The 22,511-nt window shown below is 48.7% G+C and overlaps 1 protein-coding gene across 12 annotated transcripts in view; it reads right to left on the reverse strand.

Annotated features, from left to right (window-relative positions):
* Nucleotides 1–22,511, reverse strand: part of VAV2 (vav guanine nucleotide exchange factor 2) — a 126,622-nt gene that overhangs the window by 12,743 nt on the left and 91,368 nt on the right. For 4 of the 12 annotated variants that reach the window (XR_004592809.3, XM_034427187.3, XM_034427189.3 and 1 more), the window contains 12 exons: nt 10,755–10,850; nt 7,902–7,970; nt 7,521–7,607; nt 6,785–6,870; nt 6,203–6,335; nt 5,450–5,464; nt 4,850–4,959; nt 4,450–4,551; nt 2,928–3,016; nt 2,029–2,045; nt 1,639–1,654; nt 59–186 (listed from right to left, as the gene is read on the reverse strand). Coding sequence is in view for 11 of the 12 variants with exons in the window: in XM_034427187.3 (XP_034283078.2) it covers nt 59–186; nt 1,639–1,654; nt 2,029–2,045; nt 2,928–3,016; nt 4,450–4,551; nt 4,850–4,959; nt 5,450–5,464; nt 6,203–6,335; nt 6,785–6,870; nt 7,521–7,607; nt 7,902–7,970; nt 10,755–10,850 (948 nt within the window). In the remaining variant the exon portion in view is untranslated. The other 8 variants (XM_034427193.3, XM_034427190.3, XM_034427188.3 and 5 more) reach the window with 5 other exon arrangements.

Here is a 22,511-nt window from a genome sequence, read left to right on the forward strand (position 1 = left end):
GGATAACGAGCTGAGGAAGGTTTCCTCTTTCCTGCACATTCCTGGAGGATCCACTCACCTCCCACCACTGGGAATCCGGTTCCCCTCGGAGCAGCTCAATCACTTCGCCCATTTGGAAAGTTAACACGGGTTTCCCTGGTGGAGCTGGGTTGCCATGGTAATTCTGGAGGGCCACCATTTTAGGACCTAAAAATAAGCCAGAAACAGCAGGGGCCTTGATGGAGGGGCCTTGAAAGGGCCAAGGCCGTGGCTGCGTGGCAGACCCCACTCCCTGGGGGTGCCTTAAGATCCCTTCCTACTCTGTTATTCTGTTAAGTTCTGTCAAGGGGGGCTTCTGACTTCCAGCCCCTCCGCCCAGCAGGAGGTGCCCAGTGCCAGTGCAAAAGGAGGGCCCATCTCGCCCTGAGCTGCCATTTCCCATTTCTGGGCAGGGGCCGTGGGGAAGGGGCAGAGTGCAGGCCTTCAGCTCCCCAGGAAATCGCCTAGGGATCCAGCTCTTTCTTAACAAATGCTCAAGAGTGTCCATGATCACTTTTTGGCTTCTTGAACAAAAGGTTGTTTAAAGGGGAGCTCCCACCTGGGAGCAGCTGCCCCCTGAGCTTGGAGTAGAATTAACTAAAGACTCTTTTTGCGGGGACGGATGGACTGGGGGGGAATACACCTCAGACTGGCTTAGTGACAAATTGCTGACTGCAAAAATGAACTTTATTTTTTAACATAAGAATACCGGTATGTCTGCTTTCCCTTACCTTTTTTCTAGATAGCTTATTCAAATAATATAATTAATAACGTGGAAGAGGTCAGCAAACTACAGGATTTGGAAAGGGAGGGCTGGCTGGCTGGCTTCATCTGCTGCACTAGTCACTCCCTCCCCTCCTTACAGAAACCGCCGGCACAAATCTTGAAAGGGACAAACTGCACCGGGATTTAACTCTGCTTTTTTATTTAAGGGGCACATTTTCTAACAGGCAAGTGGGTGATGTGGTGGCCTAGATAAGGAGCTCTCGCCTCACAATCAGGAGGCTGTGAGTTCGATCCTAGGTAGAAGCAGATATTTCTCTCTCTGGGCACAATGAGATGATATCTGCTGAATAAAACTCTGCATTGGCAACAGGAAAGGCATCCGGCCAGTAAACACTCAGCTCCCTTCAGTTGCCCAGACTCCACCCTGCAAAGGATTATGGGGTTGTTAAAAGAGGAGGAGGAGAAGGATTTTCTAACAGGCAAATAAGAGCTGCTATCCTTCTGAAGTCTTTCCTTGGGGCACATCCTGCTGGGTGGCAATGCCAGCATGCCAAGGGAAAGGCATCCGCTTGACACTGGCAGGCATCGTTTTGCCCACAACGAAAAGTAACAGCTCGTTTGCCCTCTCCTTTCCCCATTCTGCCTTCTGCACTGTGATGCCCTGGCATCTCTTCTGCCTCTCCCAGTTTGCTGCTTGGCAGGGAGCAGCCCAGTCAATGTGCCTGAGGGGACAATGTGCCTGAGTATTTTGCGATCGCTCTGTTTCCGTCTGAAACTTTTCTGCTATTAAACCCGGATTTTGCTTTTAAGCACCAACCAGGAAGCTGCCTGGCTTCAGTCGAGGAGGGAGGAGGGAGGGGTGTGGAGGAGGAAGAGGAAGAGGAGGAGGCTTACCTAGATTCAGTGATTCCTGTCCAGAAATAAAAAGAAAGAAGTTTCAATCTCCTGGAGCCTTTTTGTCCACATAACGAGCTACTCTTGCTCTTAGAACTGACCCTCCCCCCACCTGGCCCCACCGCCAGCAAAGGCCTTACAGAGATGCGACAGTTTGGATTCTGAGCTGCAGCCCATCCCCACACCCCCAACCCTCTTTGCAATCAAACCAGGACAGGAAAAGTAGCAGAGAAAAGGGTGCCTCGTCTCAGGACAACTAAGGACTCAGCCTCACATCTAAGAAAAGTGGCCGGGGTGGGGGAGGGGAAAGGTGACCCCAGTGTCTTCCTCTGGCACTTTACTCCCTATGTCCTTCCCCAGAGAGGAGGGAAAAAGAGGCGTACTGCTTACCTGCTCAGCCGGAGAACCTAGAAGGCAACGTTAAAAAGTGGCTGGTTAATGGAGAAGCCACCTAAGAGGAGCAGCTCAGCTGGTGAGTTTGTGCATGCAAATCTCAGGACCACCTGGATTCCCCACTCCTGCCATTTCTTGCTATTCCAAATTCTCGCCCTTTGACCCACCTTCAATATTTAGACTTTCACAGTTACAAATATATTTGTTAAATGATGGTGATGCTACAGGAGGGCAAAATGTATCTTTCAAAACGATTTATGACATGCAAAACCCTCTAAATGGCTGCAGAAGGGATGTGTCCCTGCAGCTGCTCTGCCCTTCTGGGACAGGTGAGAGGCTGACGGGGACCGCCAACAAGGAAGCTGTCCAAGGTGTCTCAGCCATTCTACCTGAGCCTGAGAAAGAAGCCCACGGAGACAAGTTCTCAGGACGCAGTAGCCCAGCAACAGATGCAGGGCACTGAGATCAACAGGCAGTCATTGGAGCGAATAGCAATAGCCCTTATATATCGCTTTCCAGCCCTCTCTAAGCGTTTCAGAGTCAGCCTCTTGCCCCCAACGATCTGGGTCCTCATTTTGCCCACCTCGGAAGGAGGGAAGACTGAGTCAACCTTGAGCCTGGTTAGATTCGAACTGCCAAATTGCAGGCAGCCAGCAGGCAGCAGAAGTAGCCTGCAGTACTGCACTCTAACCACTGGGCCACCATGGCTCATGAATCATCCCTTTTATTGCAGGGAAACGTCTGCTGATTTGGAGAGCAACACCCCAAAACTGTCACCATGGTGGCCTAGCAGACTTCCCTGGCAGGCTTTGCCTGGTGACACCAGGACAACGGATTCCCTAGCAGCAGACACGGCCCTTCTCACACACACGCCGCCATATGCGTGGATCACTTACTGAATTTGCAAGGTGGGATGACCTCCAGGCACTCTTTGTGGGCGCCCGCCTTGCACTTCAGGCACTGGTAGCCTTGGTAGAAGGTCCCCCTGCGGAAAAAGAGACTGCTAGCCCAGCACGCCTGCCTAGAGCTGCACCCCGGGGGAGCCCCTTGGAGCGGGAGCAGGGGAGGCTCCCCAATAACGGAAGGCTACAGATCCCCAGGCCTCTCCTGAGATGCAGGGAAGCCCTTCTGCTCAGACTCGGGAGCTGAGCCCACCTTCCATCGAAGGCAGCCGTGGCACTGGGGGCCCAGAGGCAAGAAGGAGACCCTCGGTTGAGGCCAGCCAGGGAAGCAAGCCCTGAGGGGTCTGGACTTCCCCCTCTTGTAACCGCCCTGCTAGGGTCATTGGAGTTTGCCCCAAATGGCTACCAAGCCAAGCTATTTTCTGGGTTGCTCTGCACCCCCAGCCATGCAAATATCTGCCTCAGTTCAAATGTCCAAAGGGTGGCCTTCAACCCAAGTGGGTGCGAGGTGAGAAGTCACCTTGGGGGTCAGGATCCGTGGACCTGGGGCCATTTGGCTCTGCATGAGGAGCCTTGTCAGTTTCCACACTGCGCTCAGCTATTGCACTCTCACCCGGCCCATGCATTTAAAGAGAGACAGGCAGAGGGAATGCACTGGGCTGGAGGGTGGAGCAGGTGGTCTCCCAAATCCCTTCCAGTTCTTGCATCCTGTCCTTCTATGACATCATTGGATCATTTAAATATGCAGGCAGCCCTTAAGAACGGTTAATCAAAATTACAACAGCAGTGAAAAAAATGGACTGATCCTCAAACTTATAAGCAGCACACACACACACACCCATGGTAAAAACTGAGCTCGGCCACGTTTACTGCTCCCCCCCACCGCCCGCTGCCTCCCAGCTGCCTTTCCTTGTCTTCACCTGCATCCCATTCCCTGGGCTTAGCATCCTGGCAGTGCATGGGGAGGCGCCGTGGAAACAGGATGGTGACATCAGGCCAGGGTGCAGCCTTGAACCTGAGCTCATGGGAGGCCCACCAAATTTCTGGGGTGGAGTGGAGGGGAGAGTGCAGGCAGAAACTCTCTGCTCAGTCTGGGGGCACTGAGAACCACTTCGTTGGCATCACGCACAGGATGGCTCTTGGAAGGTGGCGGAGCCATGGCCATAATGGACCCTGGCCAGCAACAAAGTAAGCTGCTGGTGGGCCCCTGGAAGAGGTGGGCTCCGAAACCGTTGCTATTTGCCATAGTGCAGCTCAGGGGCTGCTTGGGGCAAGAACTCCCCTGCTTCGATGTGGCAAGCAGCCCCAGAGTTGTGAGGCTGGCTGTGGCACTGCGGCTGCCAGACTTTTTGTAATTATGCAACTTTACAGTAAAACGAGCAGCAGCGTTGGAGGAGTCTGTGTGTGCCTGAAGAACACTGCTGAGCACATTGTAAGCCGCCCTGAGTCTCCGGAGAAGGGCGGCATATAAATCAAATTAAAAAAAAGAAGAAGAAGAAGAAGGAAAAACATTCACCTTAAGAACATCTTGCAGGCTTTGCAATTGGTGGTCTTGTCAAAGGTGAACATCTGGAACTGGTGGTTGTTTGCCGTGGCTTTCTCGGGCTTAATATTGGATCTGGGCAAAGAAAGGGAGCCCCACTCAGCTCAGGTCAGGCTAAGCGAGTTGCAGCTCCTCTTCGGGGACATTGGGAAGAGGGTCCCCTTTGCACTGAGGGGGCCTTTGGTGCTTAGCCCCGCCCTTGAGAACCTTTGGGTAGGGCCAGGCCGTGTGGCACAACTTAGTCCTGCCCATGCATCCTATGTGCCAACGCCCGGGTCAAGACCGCCAGCAGGAGCCGGCCATGCCTGCTGGCTTCTTGACCATTCAGACTTTCGATCTGGGCCCAGCCAGGACCGAGGTCCCAGACACTCACATGGCCATTTCAAACTGCTCCATCCACTTCCGTTTCATCTCTTCCGTCTTACAGAAAAACTGGAATCCCTGTTTGCCTTGAAGGTGAGTGAGGTAGAAGCCGTAAGACCACTGTGGGGAAAGAGAGAGGGAGAGGATGGAGCCGGACACAGAGGCAGGAGAAAACCAAGGCCAGTACGGGCCAGGGGGAGCCATCGCACCACCCTGAAATCTGCCCTTAAGAGGCACCCTTGGGCAGCCGAGTCGCAGCACCAGAGGCAGCCAGCTTGGCCAACCGCCTTCTGTTCCTGGCCACAAGGACTGGGAATTCAGTGCCGCTTCCGGGAGGGCACGGCTCACCTTCCTTCTCTTTCTCGCCAGCAGCACAAAAGAAGCTGCCAGGAGCCCAGGAGGAGGCTGCCTCTCCTTCAAAGATGCTTTCACCTCATCTGTTCCACTCGCCCTCGTCGGGCAAGCCTACCTCACAGGGCTGCTTGTAAGCTTTCCTACAGTAATTGCAGCCCCCCATGCAGCCCCCTGGATGATGCCCAATCAGCCCTGTCTAGGATTAGTACAGCAACAGCAAAAGACAAGAGAGTTGGAATTGGTAGAGACGGCTTACCATTTTCCCATGCAACTGAGAAGCAAAAGGAAGCGAAGGGGAGACACAGGGGGTTACAACAAGCTCCAAATCCCACCTGTTCAGACTCCAAAACAAGGGTCCCTCTTTCTCCCCATCCCCACAGCCCCCAGTTCCAGGTGGCCCAGATGTTTAATCCTTCAGGGAATGAGGGGGGGGTCTCTTTCTGGATCTGCACCCTCCAAAGTATGTGGGCGGGGGATTCCGCCTGCTAAGGCCCCTAGAAGAACAGGGCTTCCTTCATGCCCTCTGGATGGATTTCCTGAGATCTCCTTCATCCATGATCACGTCACTTCAAGCAGCAACTCTCCATGTGGGAACCCTTGTTGGCAGCTGACCAGGAAAGGGGCTTCTCCTTGTGGCGAATGTGGCACGAGATTGGCAGTTGCCAGGCCAGCTTGCTGAAGGACACAGGCATTCCAGTAACCCGCCGGCCCCCCCCCCCCAAGTGATGGAACTGTGATTTTTCTAAAGGGGCAACGCAGCACAAGGACACCCCCTGCCCCCAGGCTAGTGGAGAATGGGGAAGTCAACAGCTTCCAGCCCCTGGGCAGCCTGAGCACCCCGGCTCTTTGGGGGCCGGCCCTCTACAGCTCCTTGGAGCACCATCAGGCAAGGTTGCCCCCCAGGGAGACACCAAATGTGCTTCCAGCGGCTAGAGCTCTTCCCCCCTCCACCCTTGCAGTGCCCAACATTGGCCATGAGGGAAGGGAAGGGAGGCCCTGCACCACCCACCTTCTTGATGTCCTTGTTGTTGGTGGGGTCATCGGTCATCTTGTAACAGAGAAGTTCCAGGATGTCTTTCTGCTCGTAGCTGTAGCCTTTCCTCTTGCAGACAATCACCACTTTATCAAACAAAAACAAATACCTGTCCCAGAATTAGAAGAGGAAACCGGGGCTCAGCAACCATGTCTGCACATTCCCTCTCTCCCAGGCCTTGGGGGAGGGGCTCCCATCCTCCCCCCTCTCCTCCAGGGACTGGGAGAACCATGCCAGCTGAAGAGGGGTAGCAAATGTACAAAAGTGGAATCTGCATCTTCTAGGACTGAGGTGAGAGGAAGGAAGGAAGGAAGGAAGGAAGGAAGGAAGGAAGGAAGGAAGGAAGGAAGGAAGGAAGGAAGGAAGGAAGGAAGGAAGTTGCCTTCATACAACATGCTAGCCCTCCCTGGCTTCCTGAGTGGGGTGACATGGGTGGCAGCCAACCCGCTCAACCCAGCATGTCCTGGGAACTCAGAGCCCTGCATGAGGATTGCCCTCGGAGTCTTTGTTCAGCCAGGATCCACGGAAGAGGCTTTTCCTTCTTCACTGCTCACTCACCGATCCTGCTTTGTGTGGTTGATGATGGACCGGACCTTCAGTTCCCCATCGATCTTTGGCCGCCCATATTCTTCTAGCTTCACTGGCTGGGGGAAAGGTGACAAAGGTTAAAAGGGCAAAACTCCCCACTAACCAGGAAGACTCCAAAGTGGCGCCTCAGCTGTCCTTCTCGGAAAGGGGGTGGGGAACAAGGCACTTTGGGAGTTAGAGGGCAGCGAAGCCCCTTCCTGGATGCAATCCAGGTTTGAGGACCTGTGAGGAGGCAAACTGGGGGAGACCAGAAAGCAGGGGGAGGGGGGGTGTCTCCTTTCCTCTTGGGTGTTGCCCCCACTGAGGCAGCCTCCCATGCCCGCCTGGCTGACCAAGCAATCCCTTTCTGCATTGCCAGGGCCTCAGGCTTGCGGTCATCGGGGGAGAGCATCAGAGCTCCTGCCGTTGGGGGAGCTGGGACCCTCTCCTCAGTGTGGCAGTGCTGGGCCCCTCATTGCATAGCCTAGAGTGGCTGGGAGCATTTGGGGACTGCCCTGCCCTGGACCCTGCTCCCGTTGGCATCGTCTGTGCCCTTCAGCTGGCTAAGGCCATTTGCAATTGCTGTCTTGCAACAGCCATTACAGAATGCCAATCTCCTGGCCAAGGATCCTGTTCCTGGCCAGCGGGACGGCCAGAATCACCGGGAGACCAGGGAGGCCTCTCTGCCGTTTGTCACTCAGTGCCAAAGCTGCTCCTTTGATCTTACCAGGTTTTCTATGGAGCTCTGGAATTCACTTATTTTCTTCAGGGTTTCTTTGTCCCGTTTGACTTCATTGATGAACATGGCCAAGTCCTGAAAGACGAATGGGTGAAGTGGCCCGTCAGTGGCATTGCAAGCAGAAAGCCCCGGGCAGAGATCAGGTCCGAGAGCAGAAAGACGGGTTCTGCTTCAGGGCTCAGCCTCCCTTGGCTCAACAGCCTCAGGGTGCCTGTGCAGTTCCCAGGGCCCCTGGGGCAGTAGCAGAGCACGGTCCAGCCAGGCTGAGAAAAGCTGGGGTGAAGGTGGGTTTTGGGGAGCAGTCCTTTGTCAGAGACCAGAACGTGACTCTGTGCAGTGACCCCCAAAACACCTCCCACAGGACCCCACCTGCATGGCCTCCAAAGCTTCTTTCAGCTGCTGCTTCTCTGGCCGGTCGGACGAGTGGCTGAGCAGCTCCTAGAAGACAAACCATTATCCTGGGTTACTGTATCCACTGCCTGCCTGGCTGCTTCCTGCTCCACCTCGCCATACGAGGGGTTCAAGGCCACTGGAGTAGGTGGCAGGAGAGCCCCTGCCAAGAAACAAGGGTTGGAGTTGTCTATAGAGATCCTCCGTCATCCAGGTCCTGGTTGTCCCAAGGGCGCTTTTTTCAAGAGGCAACTGGACTTTCTGGTTTTCCTTTGAAGACGTTTCGCTTCTCATCCAAGAAGCCTCTTCAGCTCTGACTGGATGGGAAGAGGAGTGGACCGCTGGTTTGAAAGAGGGGTCAAAGAGGCCTATATCAAAACTGAACAGCCCTCTCTCAACAGAGGTGGAGGAATATGACATCATCTCTCTCCAGTCTACAACACAGTCCTTTTAATATTTCCAAGAAGGCTCCATGCTCCACACCACTCAGGTGACCCTGATGACCCAGATAAACCTCCAGGTGGCCTCAAGGACTCTCTAAAAGGATGCAAATGACCCGCTGTCTGCAAGGAGCATAAATCCTTCCATTCCGCACAATCCAGTCAGAGCTGAAGAAGCTTCTTGGATGAGAAGTGAAAGGTCTTCAAAGAAAAACCAGAAAGTTCAGTTGCCTCTTGAAAAAAGCACCTCTGGGGCAAGGTTTGGAGTTGCTTGTCCCAAGAATAATGGCTGGGGGAGGGGACGGGACGACGACAACATGCAGAATCAGATGAATTGGTGCAAGCTTGAACAAACAAGCCAGAATTAATCAAGATTTGTGAGAATAACTGCATTATTAATTTCTGGGTGGAACAAAAAGCATTTGCACAGGGGAGAATCCTGGGCAAGGGGGCACAAGCGGAGCCAGAGGCGGCCCAGGCTGAAGTTGTCTGAAAGACTCCGTGGTCAGCTGGAGACACTTGCCCCTTGCCTGATGTGCAGCTCTCCCCACCCGATCCAGAGCCTCAGGAACTCATCTGGGCTCCAGGAGGCATGTGGGCAGCTCAGGGCTGGCTGTTCGCATCCCTTTGGCTTTACCAACCCAACTGGAATCGGCGCTTAGATGTCCCAATCTGTTATGCTGTAGGAGCCAAAACCAGTTCATGCCAGACAAACATTAGTGCATTCTTTGACAAAGTGACTAAGTGACCAGCAAAATGCTGTCTACATCATTTACTTGGACTTCAGGGAGGCATTTGACAAAGCAGACCACAGCCTACTTTGTGGCAAGATAGAAAACTGTGGGATAGACAGCATCAACACCAGATGGATTCTTAACTGGTAGACCAACAGCACTCAGAGGTAGCCCTTAATGGAGCTACATCTATCTACGTGGAGAGAAGCAAGCAGTGGGGTACCCAAGGTTCTGCTTTAGGCCCAGTACCCTTCAATATCTTCATCAATGACTTAGGTCGGAGGATAGAAAGGGAACTCATCAAATCTGAAGAAATAGCTAACACACCGGAAGATAGGCTTAAGGTACAGAAGGATCTTGACAGACTTGAACACTGGGCCCTATCCAACAAAATGCATTTCAGTGGTGAGAAAAGTAAGGGCTTTACACTTAGGCAAGAAAACCCAAATGTACACAGCGGGTATCTGGCTCAACAATAGAAATTATGAGAGCAATCTAGGTGTCCTAGTGGATCCCCAGTTAGGTATGTGTACTGAAGCTCCAAGATGGCTTCAGCCAGAGAAGCTTGTAATGTATCCAAGTAATGGATCTATTACTTGGAACCCTGACATTATGAGCCAGCAATGTGCTGCAGCTCCCAAAATGCCAATGCAATCCTAGGCTGCATCAACAGAGGGAAAGTATCCAAGTCATGTGAAGTGTTACTATCACTTTATAATGCCTTGATAAGACCACACTTGGAATACTGCATCCAATTTTGGCACCATGATACAAAAAAGATGTCGAGACTCTAGAAACTAGAGTGCAAGGAAGAACAACAAAGATGATTAGGGGACCAGAGGGAAAGGTGTACAATAAACAATTGTGGGAACTGTGTATGTAGTCTAATGAAGGATTAATGGTGGCATGATAGCAGTTTTCCAATATTTGAGGGGCTGTCACAGAGAAGAGGTGTCAACCTATTCTCCAAAGCACTAGAGGGCAAGGCAAGAAGCAGCAGGTGGCAACTAATCAAATAGAGATCCAATCTAGAACTTCCTGACATTAACAACAATCAATCAATGGAATGGCTTCCAGAAGTTTATTTATTTATTTATTTATTTATTTATTTATTAGTTTGATTTATATGCCGCCCTTCTCCGGAGACTCAGGGGGGCTTACAATGCATTAAAGTTGTGGCTGGTCAATCACTGGAGGTTTTTAAGCAAAGATTGAAGAGCCATTTGTGAGTGATGCAGTGACCTAGAGGTGGAGCTCTTGCCTCACAATCAGGAGGCTGTGAATTCGATCCTAGGTAGAGGCAGGAATTTCTCTCTGGGCACAATGAGAATATCTGCTGAACAAAGCTCCGCATTGGGACAGGAAGGGCATCCAGCCATTAAGTGTTCTGCTAGTTCTATTCAGTTGCCCAGACTCCACCCCGCAAGGGATTATGGGGTCGTTAAATGATGATGATGATTGAAGAGTCTGGAATGGTATAAGGTCTCCTGCTCGAGCGGGGGTGGGGGTGGGGGGTGGACTAGAAGACGTCCAAGACCCCTTCCAATTCTGTAATTCTGACCTGAGGTGCTCTGCACTGAGAGCAACTGAAGCCCACCTACCCACTTCAGAAATGTATCTGCATTTTTCTTCCCTCTGGTAGGTGGAGAATGACTCACTTTGAGCAGGAGGTGATACTTCAGAACTCTCTGCATCGGCACCACCAGCAGGTCCTGAAGCTTGAACTTCCCGTCCTGGACCTTCAGGGTACATTCCTTGAAAGGAGAGCAGCAGAAGATAGACCTGAAGCCCACCTTTGTCTCCCCCACCCACCGTCTCTAATGAAGGTCTGCCTGGACCAGGAGTGTCAAACTCAAGGTGCTTAGATCTGGCCCGCGGGGCCACCCTGGGAATAGCGAAGGAACAGCCCGTGGTGCCTCTGCCAGCAAAAACGGAGCTCGCCGGGGGGGCGGGGGTGGGTGGGGAGAGAGAGGTACAAAACCCACCCGGGCTGTTTTTGGCCACACCGGCCTCCTGCAGCCCTCCGCCAGCAGAAATGGAGGTCTGGGGAGGCTGTGCACTCGTTTTCGCTGGCTGTGGGCTGCAGGAGGCCATCGTGGTAGAAAAGCCTCAACTAGTGAGGTCGAGCTGGCCACCCCCACCCTTGCCATGCCCCCGACCACCCCCACCCCGGCCCCGAGATCAAACACAACTCTGACGCGGGCCTCAATGAACTCGAGTTTGACACCCCTGGCCTGGACCAAAAGCAGCAACCATCTCGAGTGGCTGAGGACTGCCCAAGGCTAAGCAGCCAAGCAGCCCGTGTGGCCATCCTGCCCCAGGACCCACCTGACTCAAAGGGGTCCTGAGTCCGGCCCTGCAGTGCTGAGGGTTGCCCTGGGCAGAAGGGTCTTACCTGCGTTCTCCCCGGACCTGCACGGTCTGCCACAACCCATCCCCCAGGGTCCCCCCCACCCCCCAGGCCCTGGCAGGCCACAATTCCTAAGAAATGATCTGGTCTTTTCTCTTTCTTTACCTTTGGCTGAGTTTCAAAACTATATTTTGTTGAACATCACAAGAGAAAAGATATAAACAGAAAAGGAAAAAACCCAAGGAGGATAAAGCAGTAGAAAAAAATAGAATCAGGTGAATAAAGAAAGGCTTTTAAAGGATTTAAAGTATTCTTGGATTTTCAATATTAAGTAATTGCAGATATTCTTTTAAATGCATATATTTTTATACTGCCTATAAAAAACCCTAAAAATTGCTCTTCAGTTCTAGGCAGAATACAAATATGAGAAGCAGCAGATGGTACACTCTGAATCACAAAATGAAATTAAAACTGTGATAAATTCTCTCCATGCGGTTAGAAGCTGGTTCTAATTTAAGAAGTCCTAATGAACCATTAAGGCTTTCTGTAAAAATATTTAAAAAAATATTTTTTAAAAAAGGATAAAGTTTACTCCACAGTTGTTTTTGTTAGGTATAATAATTTTAAGCACAGGAAACAGAATTTCCTGTGCTTAAAATGGCTGCCGCGGTTTTTTGAGCTCCGTTGGGGATGGGGCTTTTTGGTGAGATGTGGAGGCTTTAGGGGGGCCCTGACTATGTCCCCCATTATGGACTGGTAAGGGGAACAGTTGGGGCTCAGCAGGTCTACTTTTTACCTACCTAGGTCCCCAGGGGATGCCAGGCGAGCCGGAGCTGCCTCCCCATGATCCAGACGGCGGTTCTCCGCCGCGGTTTTTGCCCGAGTCAGCTGGGCGGCGCTGCGGCGTGGCGGCGGTAGGGCCGGAATCAGCTGGCACCCGCCGAAGGTGAAGGAGTTGTCGGTGGCGTGGAGGGCTGGTCGGTGGCGGAGCACCCCGTCCCAGATGCGGCTTGGTGGAGGAGAGGCCGAGCCATGGGAGACAAGGAAGGCTGCGTATCGAGATCAGGCTTCATCTGCCTGCAGCTGGGGGGGGGGTTTCTTCTTCCCCCCCTTGCCATGGAACCGCAGCGTTTTTGGGGCTGGTGGAGGCATGAATCTGGAATCGCAGGCTCCCCTGTGGAGGGAAGGTGTCTTGGAGGCCTGTCTGCACCGCCCAAGCGAGTTGGGCCTAGCAGGGGGTCGCAGGCGGTTGAAGGCCTCGCCTGGACGTTCCATTCTACTGCCTTGACCCCCGGACTGCTTCTGCTGCAACCACTTGGATGGGTGATGGCATCTAGAGCCCTTGCCCCCCCCCTTCTTTCCAGCCCTATAATGGTCGGTTCTCTGGGTGTGGTTGCCCGCCGCCGTGAGAGGGCGGCTGTGGACCTATTGTGTGACCAAGTCGTGTTGCGGTGGGAGAGCATCAACGACCTATGGATCCCACCCGGATGATTGTCCATCTGGCCTAGGAACCTCGCTGCGGTGAGAGGGCAGTGAGGATTACCATCGTCTGTTTTTTTCCTATTGCCAAGAGAAGGGGTTTGGAAATGCAGACTTTATTGCCTATTGCTAGGATGGATTTTTGGATTGTAGATCTTGAACTACTGACCTGAGATCTTGATAGCCCCTGCTACCATGGACATGCCCATCTCTATGTTTGAGTATGACTATACGAACTTATACAACCGCGGACTTGGTCGCCTTGAGAAATTCCCCCCATTCTTTGGTGTGGCCAGTGGGCCTTGCAAAAACTTACCTTAAGGACAGGTCTTGGAACCCCGAGAGGTGGCACAAGGATATTAAGGGTTTTAAGGGTTCTAAGGGATATAGATTGAGAGGTTTTCTAACAAAATTTTTAGCGAAAATTTTAAGGGGACCCGGGCGGGCGACTAGGGTGGGTTTGGGGGGTAACCCACAGGGGTCGGGGGGAGCTGGGGGGGGCTAGTTCCTATATTGGGGAGGGCGTTGCCATCGACATCGTGGGTGGGAGGGGCAGATATGGCAGGAGCAGGGGGCCATATCGTGTTAGGGGAGGACGCACTCGCTATCTGCGAGCGTTTGCGTGCTCCGGCCCTCAATGCTCGTCTCGCACCCCGGGTTGTTCAGATCCTCAGGCCCTGGGCCTTCGGTTGATGTTGTGCAATGCCACGTCTGTGGTAAATAAAGCCCCCCTCATTTGTGATCTGATTCAGGAGGGGGGTGCTGACCTGGTAGGTATTACGGAGACCTGGTTGGGCCAGGAGGGGGGGTCCCCCTTGTTGAGATGTGCCCTCCGGGTTTCTATGCATTCCATCAGCCGAGGTCCCAGGGGAAGGGTGGGGGGGGGGTGGCGGTTCTAGTAAAGGAAGGTCTCGCCCCAAGGGAGGCCACTGTATCTCAGATAGCCGGATGTGAGTCCCTCCTTGTGAAGTGGGGACAAGGGAGGCAGATGGGCTTGCTGATTACGTACCTGGCTCCCTGCCACGTGTCGGCGGCCCTGTCCGAGCTCCTCAACATGATTGCCGAGGTGGCGGTGGAGACCCCCAGGCTTATGGTCATGGGGGACTTTAACCTGCCGTCTGTCGGCGAAGCGTCTGAGGCGGCTCGGGAGTTCATGGCTTCCATGATGGCCATGGACCTGACCCAATTAATTTGTGGACCCACACACAGGGGAGGACACACTCTGGATCTGATTGTCTCTGGGCAGTGGATGAATGATCTTGAGATAGGGGAGATAGTGATTGAGCCCTTGTCATGGTCAGATCATTCCCTTCTTAGGCTTGACTTTCTAACCGCCACACCCTGCCGCAGGGAGGCGGAACAGACCAGATGGTTCCTCCCCAGGCGCCTGATGGATCCTGATAGGTTCCAGATGGAGCTTGGGCCATTTCCTGAGGCTCTGACTCATGGCTCAGCTGAGGAGCTGGTAGCCGCCTGGGATAGGGCGGCTGCTGACGTTTTGGACCGAGTCGTGCCTGCGCGGCCTCTGACCTGTCGCCGAGTCTACCTGGCTCCTTGGTTTTCCGAGGAGCTGAGGGAGATGAAGCGCTAGAAAAGACGCCTAGAGAGCAGTTGGAGATCTAGTCGCAGAATGCAGCCACGCGGGGGATTATGGGAGCGAGGGGTCGCTCCCATGTGACACCTCTCCTGTGTGAGCTGCATTGGCTTCCAGTGGTCTTCCGGGTGCGCTTCAAGGTGTTGGTTACCACCTTTAAAGCGCTCCATGTCATAGGACCTGGGTATTTGCGGGATCGCCTTCTGCCGCCGATAGCCTCCCACCGACCAGTAACCTCCCACAGAGAGGGACTCCTCAGGGTGCTGTCAGCCAGGCAATGTCGGCTGGCGACCCCCAGGGGGAGGGCCTTCTCTGTGGCAGCTCCCGCCCTCTGGAACGATTTGCCCCTGGAGATAAGAAGGATATCGGATCTCCGGGTCTTTTGCCGTGCCCTGAAAACTTTTCTTTTCCATCAAGCAGGGCTGGCGTGAACCCCCTCCCCCTTTTTTTTAGTTTTTTAGTTGTTTAGCTTTTAATCTGTCAATGGGTTTTAATTCGAATTGTTTTAAATTTGGGCCAAAGTATATAATTCTTTTAATAATTTTAAATTTTGTATTGTTATGTGTTTTAGTTCTGGCTGTGCACCGCCCTGAGTCCACTAGGGGAAGGGCGGTATACAAATTGAATAAATAAATAAATAAATAAATAAATAAATAAATAAATAAATAAATAAATAAATAAATAATTACAGATTGTACGGCTATAGAGACTAATTTGATTCTGAACCTAATAACTGCAGCAAGACTCTTGGTGGCGCAGTACTGGAAGAAGGAAGATTTACCTACTATTCAAGAATGGACATTAAAAGTAGTAAATTTAGCAGAAATGGCGAAAATTTCAGCATATCTAAAGGACCATTCAAATGAAAAATATATGTTAGAATGGAAAAGATGGATTGATTATATTCAAGGCAAATATCGGACTAAAAAATTTCAAATAGCTTATGAATGATCAAAGAGATTTTATAAAGTACTTAAATTTAGTTTAGTAAAGGAGGAGTTAAAAGTTCAAGAGTGGGATAGGAGACTATAGATAATTAGCTTATGTTAGCTTATGATTGTCAAATGTTATACCCTGTATTTTGCTCTGGGAAGTGGGGGGGGGGAGGAGGGAGGGGAAGGGGAGGGTTGGAAGGGGAGCAGGGAAATATTTGTAAAACTTTTAAAAACTTTTCAATTAAAAAAAAAAGGCTTTTTGTAGAAAGGCGGCCAAATTTAGGACTTGGTATAAATCCAGGTATCCAAATTGCAGTCTTTCAAATGTAATTCAATTCTGGGCCAGATTTATCTGGGACCAGCACAGAAGGGTCTCTGGCTCAAGTCCGGCTGCTGTCCACTCCTGCTTTGCGCTACCGAAAAACAAGGAGCTCTTTTGGTGAGCAGGTTGTGGCCTGCAAATCATCAAAGCGCATCCACTGTGGGAAACAACAAGCATGAGAGACACTTGAGAATCCCAACTTTGGGAAAAGGAATTGACTAATTTCAACCAGGTGCTTCACCTCATCTCCCAACCTAAGCCAGGAAGGACAGTCCTGTTGAAGGAGCAAAATATGAGCAAGATTTCTTCAGGGCAGGTCAGAGCAGATCTCTAACACTAGATGGTCAAAGAAAAGTGGAAATAGGATGAACCAGGAGCAGTTGGGATCAGTCCCGCCGTCTGCCAGTCAAACTGCTCTCATCCCCCCAGCTCTTCCCGTAAAATCCTCGGCCTCCTGGCCACCCCTGAAATACTCCTCTTTGCCATTTTTGCTGCGGGTCAAAAAAAGCAACACTTGGGAACTTAGGAGACACACTTTTGACATTTAGACAGAAGATGTCATTCCTCTTCTGACACTGGGAAGGAAACATATTTTACGGATAGCAGTTGCAGGATTCTACCATGAACATTTCTGATAAGATTCGATATCTTTCTTGACACGGCACCAAGTAAGATGTCCAAAATTATCTCCAGAAAGAGGGAGATTTAATCAACTGGTTCACATTAAATTATATTTGCCTGATAGCTCCCCCTTCCGGGTATTTGGAAAGAAGGGCTGGAGCAATCTAACCAGGGAATTCTGAAGAAACAAATGAAGTTCTTTTAACTTCATTGTGTTTTAACTTCATCTATCAGAGTGCGCACAGTGTGACTATGTGAGACAACTCAGGAGCAAATACAGTAAACAGAGGTTTATATTTAAATAGTGGTTTTATCTACAAAGAATATATACATACAAGTATTTTAGTCAGACCTCAAACAAAACAACTATCAGCAATTACAGCACAGAAGCACACATGGAGAGAGAGATATACCCCAACAGGGCCTCTTCTTATTACAAGCTCTTAAAGTGATATCAGGCCCAAAACCTTGCTGACTCATTCCCAGCATTACATCATTGTAGCAGCTGGTCAGCTCTTAAATCATTACTTTGACACCCCTTCCCAAAAGGAGAGCGGCAGAGAATGCAAAGCAGCTGCAGGTTTCCGTAATCCCCGAAGAGAACCTGACTGAGGGATCTGATTTATGTCACTCGGAGGACCTAGAAGAGGCTGAGGGTGGGTGGGCCTAAGTGTAAATATGCTAAGGTGAAGGTTGCTGGTGGATAATGAAATGCTTTGCGAATGTGGAGAAACACAGAGTCTGGCCAATGTGTTGGTCTGTCGATTCCTACCAGTAGAATGCACCAAAAGTGATTTGTTTCTGGCCAACAATAAAGCCTGAAAGGTGGCTCATTTTTAAAATTTGTGGTTTGATCTGGACATGAAATAAATTAACTGGCAGGCTGGAGTGAAAATTAGTCAGAGACACGGACCGATTTTCAAGCTGGAAGACCAACGAGCAAGTGAGGACGGTTGCCCCAGCCTAGTCTCCCCCACAGATGGTCCCTGTGTGCCTGCAGAGATGGGTCAGCTTTTGAGCAGCATGAATAGCTCTTCTATTTCCTATCTCTGAGCAGCATCCTAATTGTATGAAAAGAGCACGCACTTTCCATTGACGGATGAAGAGAACTGACATGCTACATTATAATTATGCTCCAATTATCCACTTCTAATTCCTTGCGTGCAAATTGGTTTGCAGAGGTGATTGCAGCATTTATTTGGCCATTTTCAAGGAGCAGCTGAGCATAAAACAAAAATTATGGCTTTTAGTAAGAAAAGACCATCACATAAAAGGCACTGGAATGGAATTAAGGCAAGCTGCGTCACAAGCTTTAATTACTTGAAGATTTAGCATGGCAAATCTTAATAACATTTTGAAAGAGCCCGAGCTGCAGAGGTTGACCTATGGGAAGCTCCAGGACCACAAGCTGCCAAAGGCTGAGCCGGTTTCTTCTGTTCCGCTGGAGAACTGGAGAAAACCCTCCAGCCCTGGGAGGGATGCAAAGGCTTTGCCCTGATCCCCCTTTGGGGCTTGCTGATGCAGAACTTCAAGGCGGGGGGAGAGAGACATGAGATCCCCCTTTTCTCTGCAAGTTTAGGAGAGAAGAAGGCTGCTGGGGGGGCTGCCAGCCTAGGAATCCAGGACCAAAAATGGCATCGGCCAGCCCCAGAGTTATAATAACACGTAAGTATGAAACACATGGCCTTGTGGGATTTGGGCTTCTCAGTTTCTCTGGGAAAAGCAACTTTAAAGCAGGCAAAATAAATTCGATCCTAGGTAGAGGCAGACATTTCTCTTTCTGGGCACACTGAGAATATATCTGCTGAATAAAACTCTGCATTGGCGACAGGAATAGCAACTGGCCAGTAAACACTCAGTTCCATTCAGGTGCCCAGACTCTACCCCGCAAGAGATTATGGCAGGGGTGAAATGTTCCCGGTTCGGACCGGCTCGGGCGAGTAGGTAGCAATGGTGGCGGGCAGTTTGGAGAACCGGTAGCAAAAATCCCTGCCACCGCCCCCCATGCCCAGCTGAGCCGCACGATCATCAGAGCCTTTTTTTCCTTTTAAATGGCTCTGACGATCCCAGCTGAGTTGCCTGCTAATCAGGCAACTCAGTTTGGATTGTCAGACCCATTTAAAAGAAAAAAGTTTCTTTTTTCTCCCCCCCCCCCAGCCTCCAGCTTGCTTACCTTAGCTGCTGCGCTTGCTGTAATACCTGCAATCCATTGCATCAGCAAGCAACTGAATCTCCCTACCTGCAATCAAGCTCATCGGTGAACAGCTCTATCTGCACTTGTGGACTTCAACTCCCAGCAAAGCTGACTGAGGAATTCTGGGAGTTGAAGTCCACAAGTCTTAAAGTTGCCAAGGTTGGAGACCCCTGTTCTATTGGGTAAGTTTTTTTTCCTTTGGGAGCTGTTCACTGCCCTGAGTCCTTCGGGAGTAGGGGGGTATACAAATTTAATAAAATAAATAAATAAATAAAAATATTTAATTGGGGTTTTTTTTAGTTGTTCTTTTTTTAGACCTAGCCATTTAAAGTTTAGGAAGTTTTAAATTTAGCTGCTTTTATATAAAAATAAAAATAAAATAAAATAAAATAAAATTTGTGCAGCTTTCTGAGATTTTGTGTGTTTCTGTAGTGTTTCACTCTAACTACACAAACACACAAAATCTCACAAAGTTGTATGTGGAATTTTGTGTATGTAAAGTGTGAAAGTTGGTTTTTTGGGCTTTTTGTGACTGTGTGAGGTTCCTGCTTGTTGCAGGGGCCATTTTGGGTCTAGCACAGCTGCTTTTAATTGTGGGTGAGCCAGTTGTGTTGTGTTGTGTTTTGTAGGTTAAAAAAGGGCAAAGAAGTGACATTGACTTGGCCATGCCCACCCAGTCACTTTACCACCAAGCCCCACCCACTAATTAAGACTCAGAACAGGCAGAAGAAAAACCCTAAAATTTGGGAGCACTGGCTGATATATGGATTTCGTTTCTGGGCACTGCAATGAGAAAACCTCTATATCTATATGGCTTCCTTCTGCCATCAAGAGGCTAATCACGCCATGCCACATCTGAGGATATAGAAGGAAGCGTGAATGGGCCAAAAGGAAGGAGGAGAGTGGCAAAGTCATGGCGGGACTGATGAGTTGAGGAGATCCTGAAGAGCAGACAACACATGAAATGGGGTCTCCATGTGGTAGAAGAAAGGAGGTGGAATATGGTGAATGGTGGTGTAAAATAGTTTTAGCTCTATTTCCTTTCCTTTCCTTTCCTTTCCTTTCCTTTCCTTTCCTTTCCTTTCCTTTCCTTTCCTTTCCTTTCCTTTCCTTTCCTTTCCTTTCCTTTCTTTTCCTTTTCCTTTTCCTTTTTTCTTTGCCTTTAATTTCTTCTGCTCTGGACTTCCCACTCTTTCTTCTGTGCTTTTCATAAAGTTGCTCTCAGTCTGACTGCTTCAGCTTGGCGCTTCACAGGCATCTTGCCATCAAATGAAGAAGAGGGGGGGAGGATCAAAGAGGGAAGGATGAAAGGGCAATAAAGCTTTGTGTGTATGTGATAGGAAATTGGGAGGGGGGAATGACAGCTGATAAGGACAAGAGCAGCTGGCTCCTGTTTATACCAGCATCCTACGGCCAAGCACCCTGAGAAATATGTAGATTACCCCAAACATCTCAAGAATTCACAAAACATCTTGGCGAGCTCCGGTTGGCTAGAAACAGACTAGTCACGGGGAAAGGGATGGGGGCAAACTTACATCTTATTTTTGCATCTATTGAGTACGGCAGATTTCAGAGCCAGCTTGACTTTACTGCAACCAACATCCTTAGTAAAAGAACCTTTTGCTTTAACCCAATGGAGTTGAAGGTGTTTCTTTCCTAAGGGATCGGACTGGGGCAGCTCCGACAGTTGCTTACCCAGAAATAGAGCAGCATGTTGGGCACATTAGCCTATATAGCACTGCAAGAGAAAGATTTTAGCTGATCCTCCTCTGCCCCAGTTTCCCTCTGGCTTTATACAAAGGGAAGAATTCCGCTGCTTTGCCTGACCTCCATCTTTCGGAAAGGGCCAGAGAGCTGCTGCTAGTCCTCAGCCTTGCAAATACAGACACCAAGTAGGTGAGAGGCATCAGCAGCTCTGCTCAAAGTGCAATGCTACTTTTAATAGTAACTTTATGAAAAAGTATGATTAAAAACAATTAAAACTAATACAAAGTGAAAAGAAGTTAAAAGAGTGAAGGGTGCAGAAGAGAAAGAAAAAGGGAAAAAAGAGAAAGACAAATAAAAAGCAAAATAGTGTAAAGAAGTAAATATTTCCCACTTTCATCACAATAATTTATTACCTTCCATTAAAATACAACCAATTGTCTCTTCTTCCCACCTCCCACCTCTTATTTATATCTCTTATACTTAAATGACTATCATTAAGTGTTGTACCTTATGATTCTTGACGAATGTATCTTTTCCTTTATGTACTCCGAGAGCGAATGCACCAAGACAAATTATAATTCCTTGTGTGTCCAGTCACACTTGGCCAATAAAAAATTCTATTCTATTCTATTCTATTCTATTCTATTCTATTCTATTCTATTCTATTCTATTCTATTCTATTCTATTCTATTCTATTCTCTATAAACAATGAATGTTAATCTATTCATTTCTGCACATTCTAAAATTTTCTTTATAATTTCTCCTTCCAATGGGATTTTATATGCTTTCCAGTTTTGTGCAAATACAATTCTTCTGTTATTATATGAATAATCAAATATGTATCTTCTTTACTATATTTCTCTGGTACAATTCTCATTAAGAATATCTCTGGTTTTAACTCTATATGTTGCTCTATCTATGATGGAATTAATGGAGGGAATTAAAAGACAGAAAAATGGGAAGACACCAGGCCCAGATGGATTACCAGCAGAGGTATATAAAACCCTACAAGATGTACTAAGCAATGTAATGCTGCAAGTATTCAATGAACTATTATTTAAAGCTAAAATTCCAGACTCATGGATGGAGGCATATATAACTTTAATACCAAAAGAAGAGGCAGATCTGCAACACATAAAGAATTACAGACCAATATCTTTATTAAATATGGATTATAAGATTTTTGCATCAATCATGGCTGAAAGATTAAAAAAATTATTAAATGAGTTTATACATTTGGATCAAAATGGCTTCTTACCAAAAAGACAAATTAGAGACAATATGCAAACTATATTAAACACATTATGAACTACACTCAAGAGAAACAGCGTTGTTATTTTTAGATGCACAAAAGGCATTTGACAACGTGAATTGGCAATTTATGATAAATTAGTTGAAAAGAAGTAAAAGAAACAATGATAGCATGGGCAAAGAATTTCGGATACACCATAGAATTGGATAAATGGCAACAACTTTGGGAAAGAAATTATAAATTAACAATAGCAACAGCTTATAAAGAAAACCTGTATAAGATGGTTTATAGATGGCATATGCCACCAGAAAGATTAGCTAAGATGTTTAAAGATAAATCAGCTAAGTGTTGGAAATGTCACCAGTTGCCGGGATCATGCTATCATATGTGGTGGTTGTGTAAAGAAGCAAAACAATATTGGGTGAAAATACAAAAACGGTTAGAAGGAATGTTGCAGCAACATATAGAGTTAAAACCAGAGATATTCTTATTGGGAATTTTACCAGAGAATTATAGTAAAGAAGATACATATTTGATTATTCATATAATAACAGCGGCTAGAATTGTATTTGTGAATGCAACTGCTTGACGGCTCCTGGATTGGAGCTGGAAGGCAAAAGGGAAGCAGTATGCTCCCTCCCATATTGGGGTAGACCAGGTGCTTCGATAGAAAAACACTTAATATATATATATATATATATATTCATATATATTCATTCCTTTTACTTCTAGCAATATCTTGGGTCCCTTAAAATTATTTATCGAATTTATATAATGCCTCAGAAATGATTTCTTTTCATTTTTTTTCTTTGTCTCTTCTTATAAAATTCTAAATTCTAAAATAATTTAATAAATTATTTTTCATAAACCATTATTATTTTGATGGGTTTTCTTCATTGGTTAGGCAGCCATGAGATAAACGAAAAATAGAGAGGACTTGCTGCTTTCAAAGTCACCTTAT

This window comes from Pantherophis guttatus, chromosome 16, assembly GCF_059756535.1.
Source record: "Pantherophis guttatus breed Tessera chromosome 16, ASM5975653v1, whole genome shotgun sequence".
Taxonomy (NCBI): Eukaryota; Metazoa; Chordata; class Lepidosauria; order Squamata; family Colubridae; genus Pantherophis; species Pantherophis guttatus.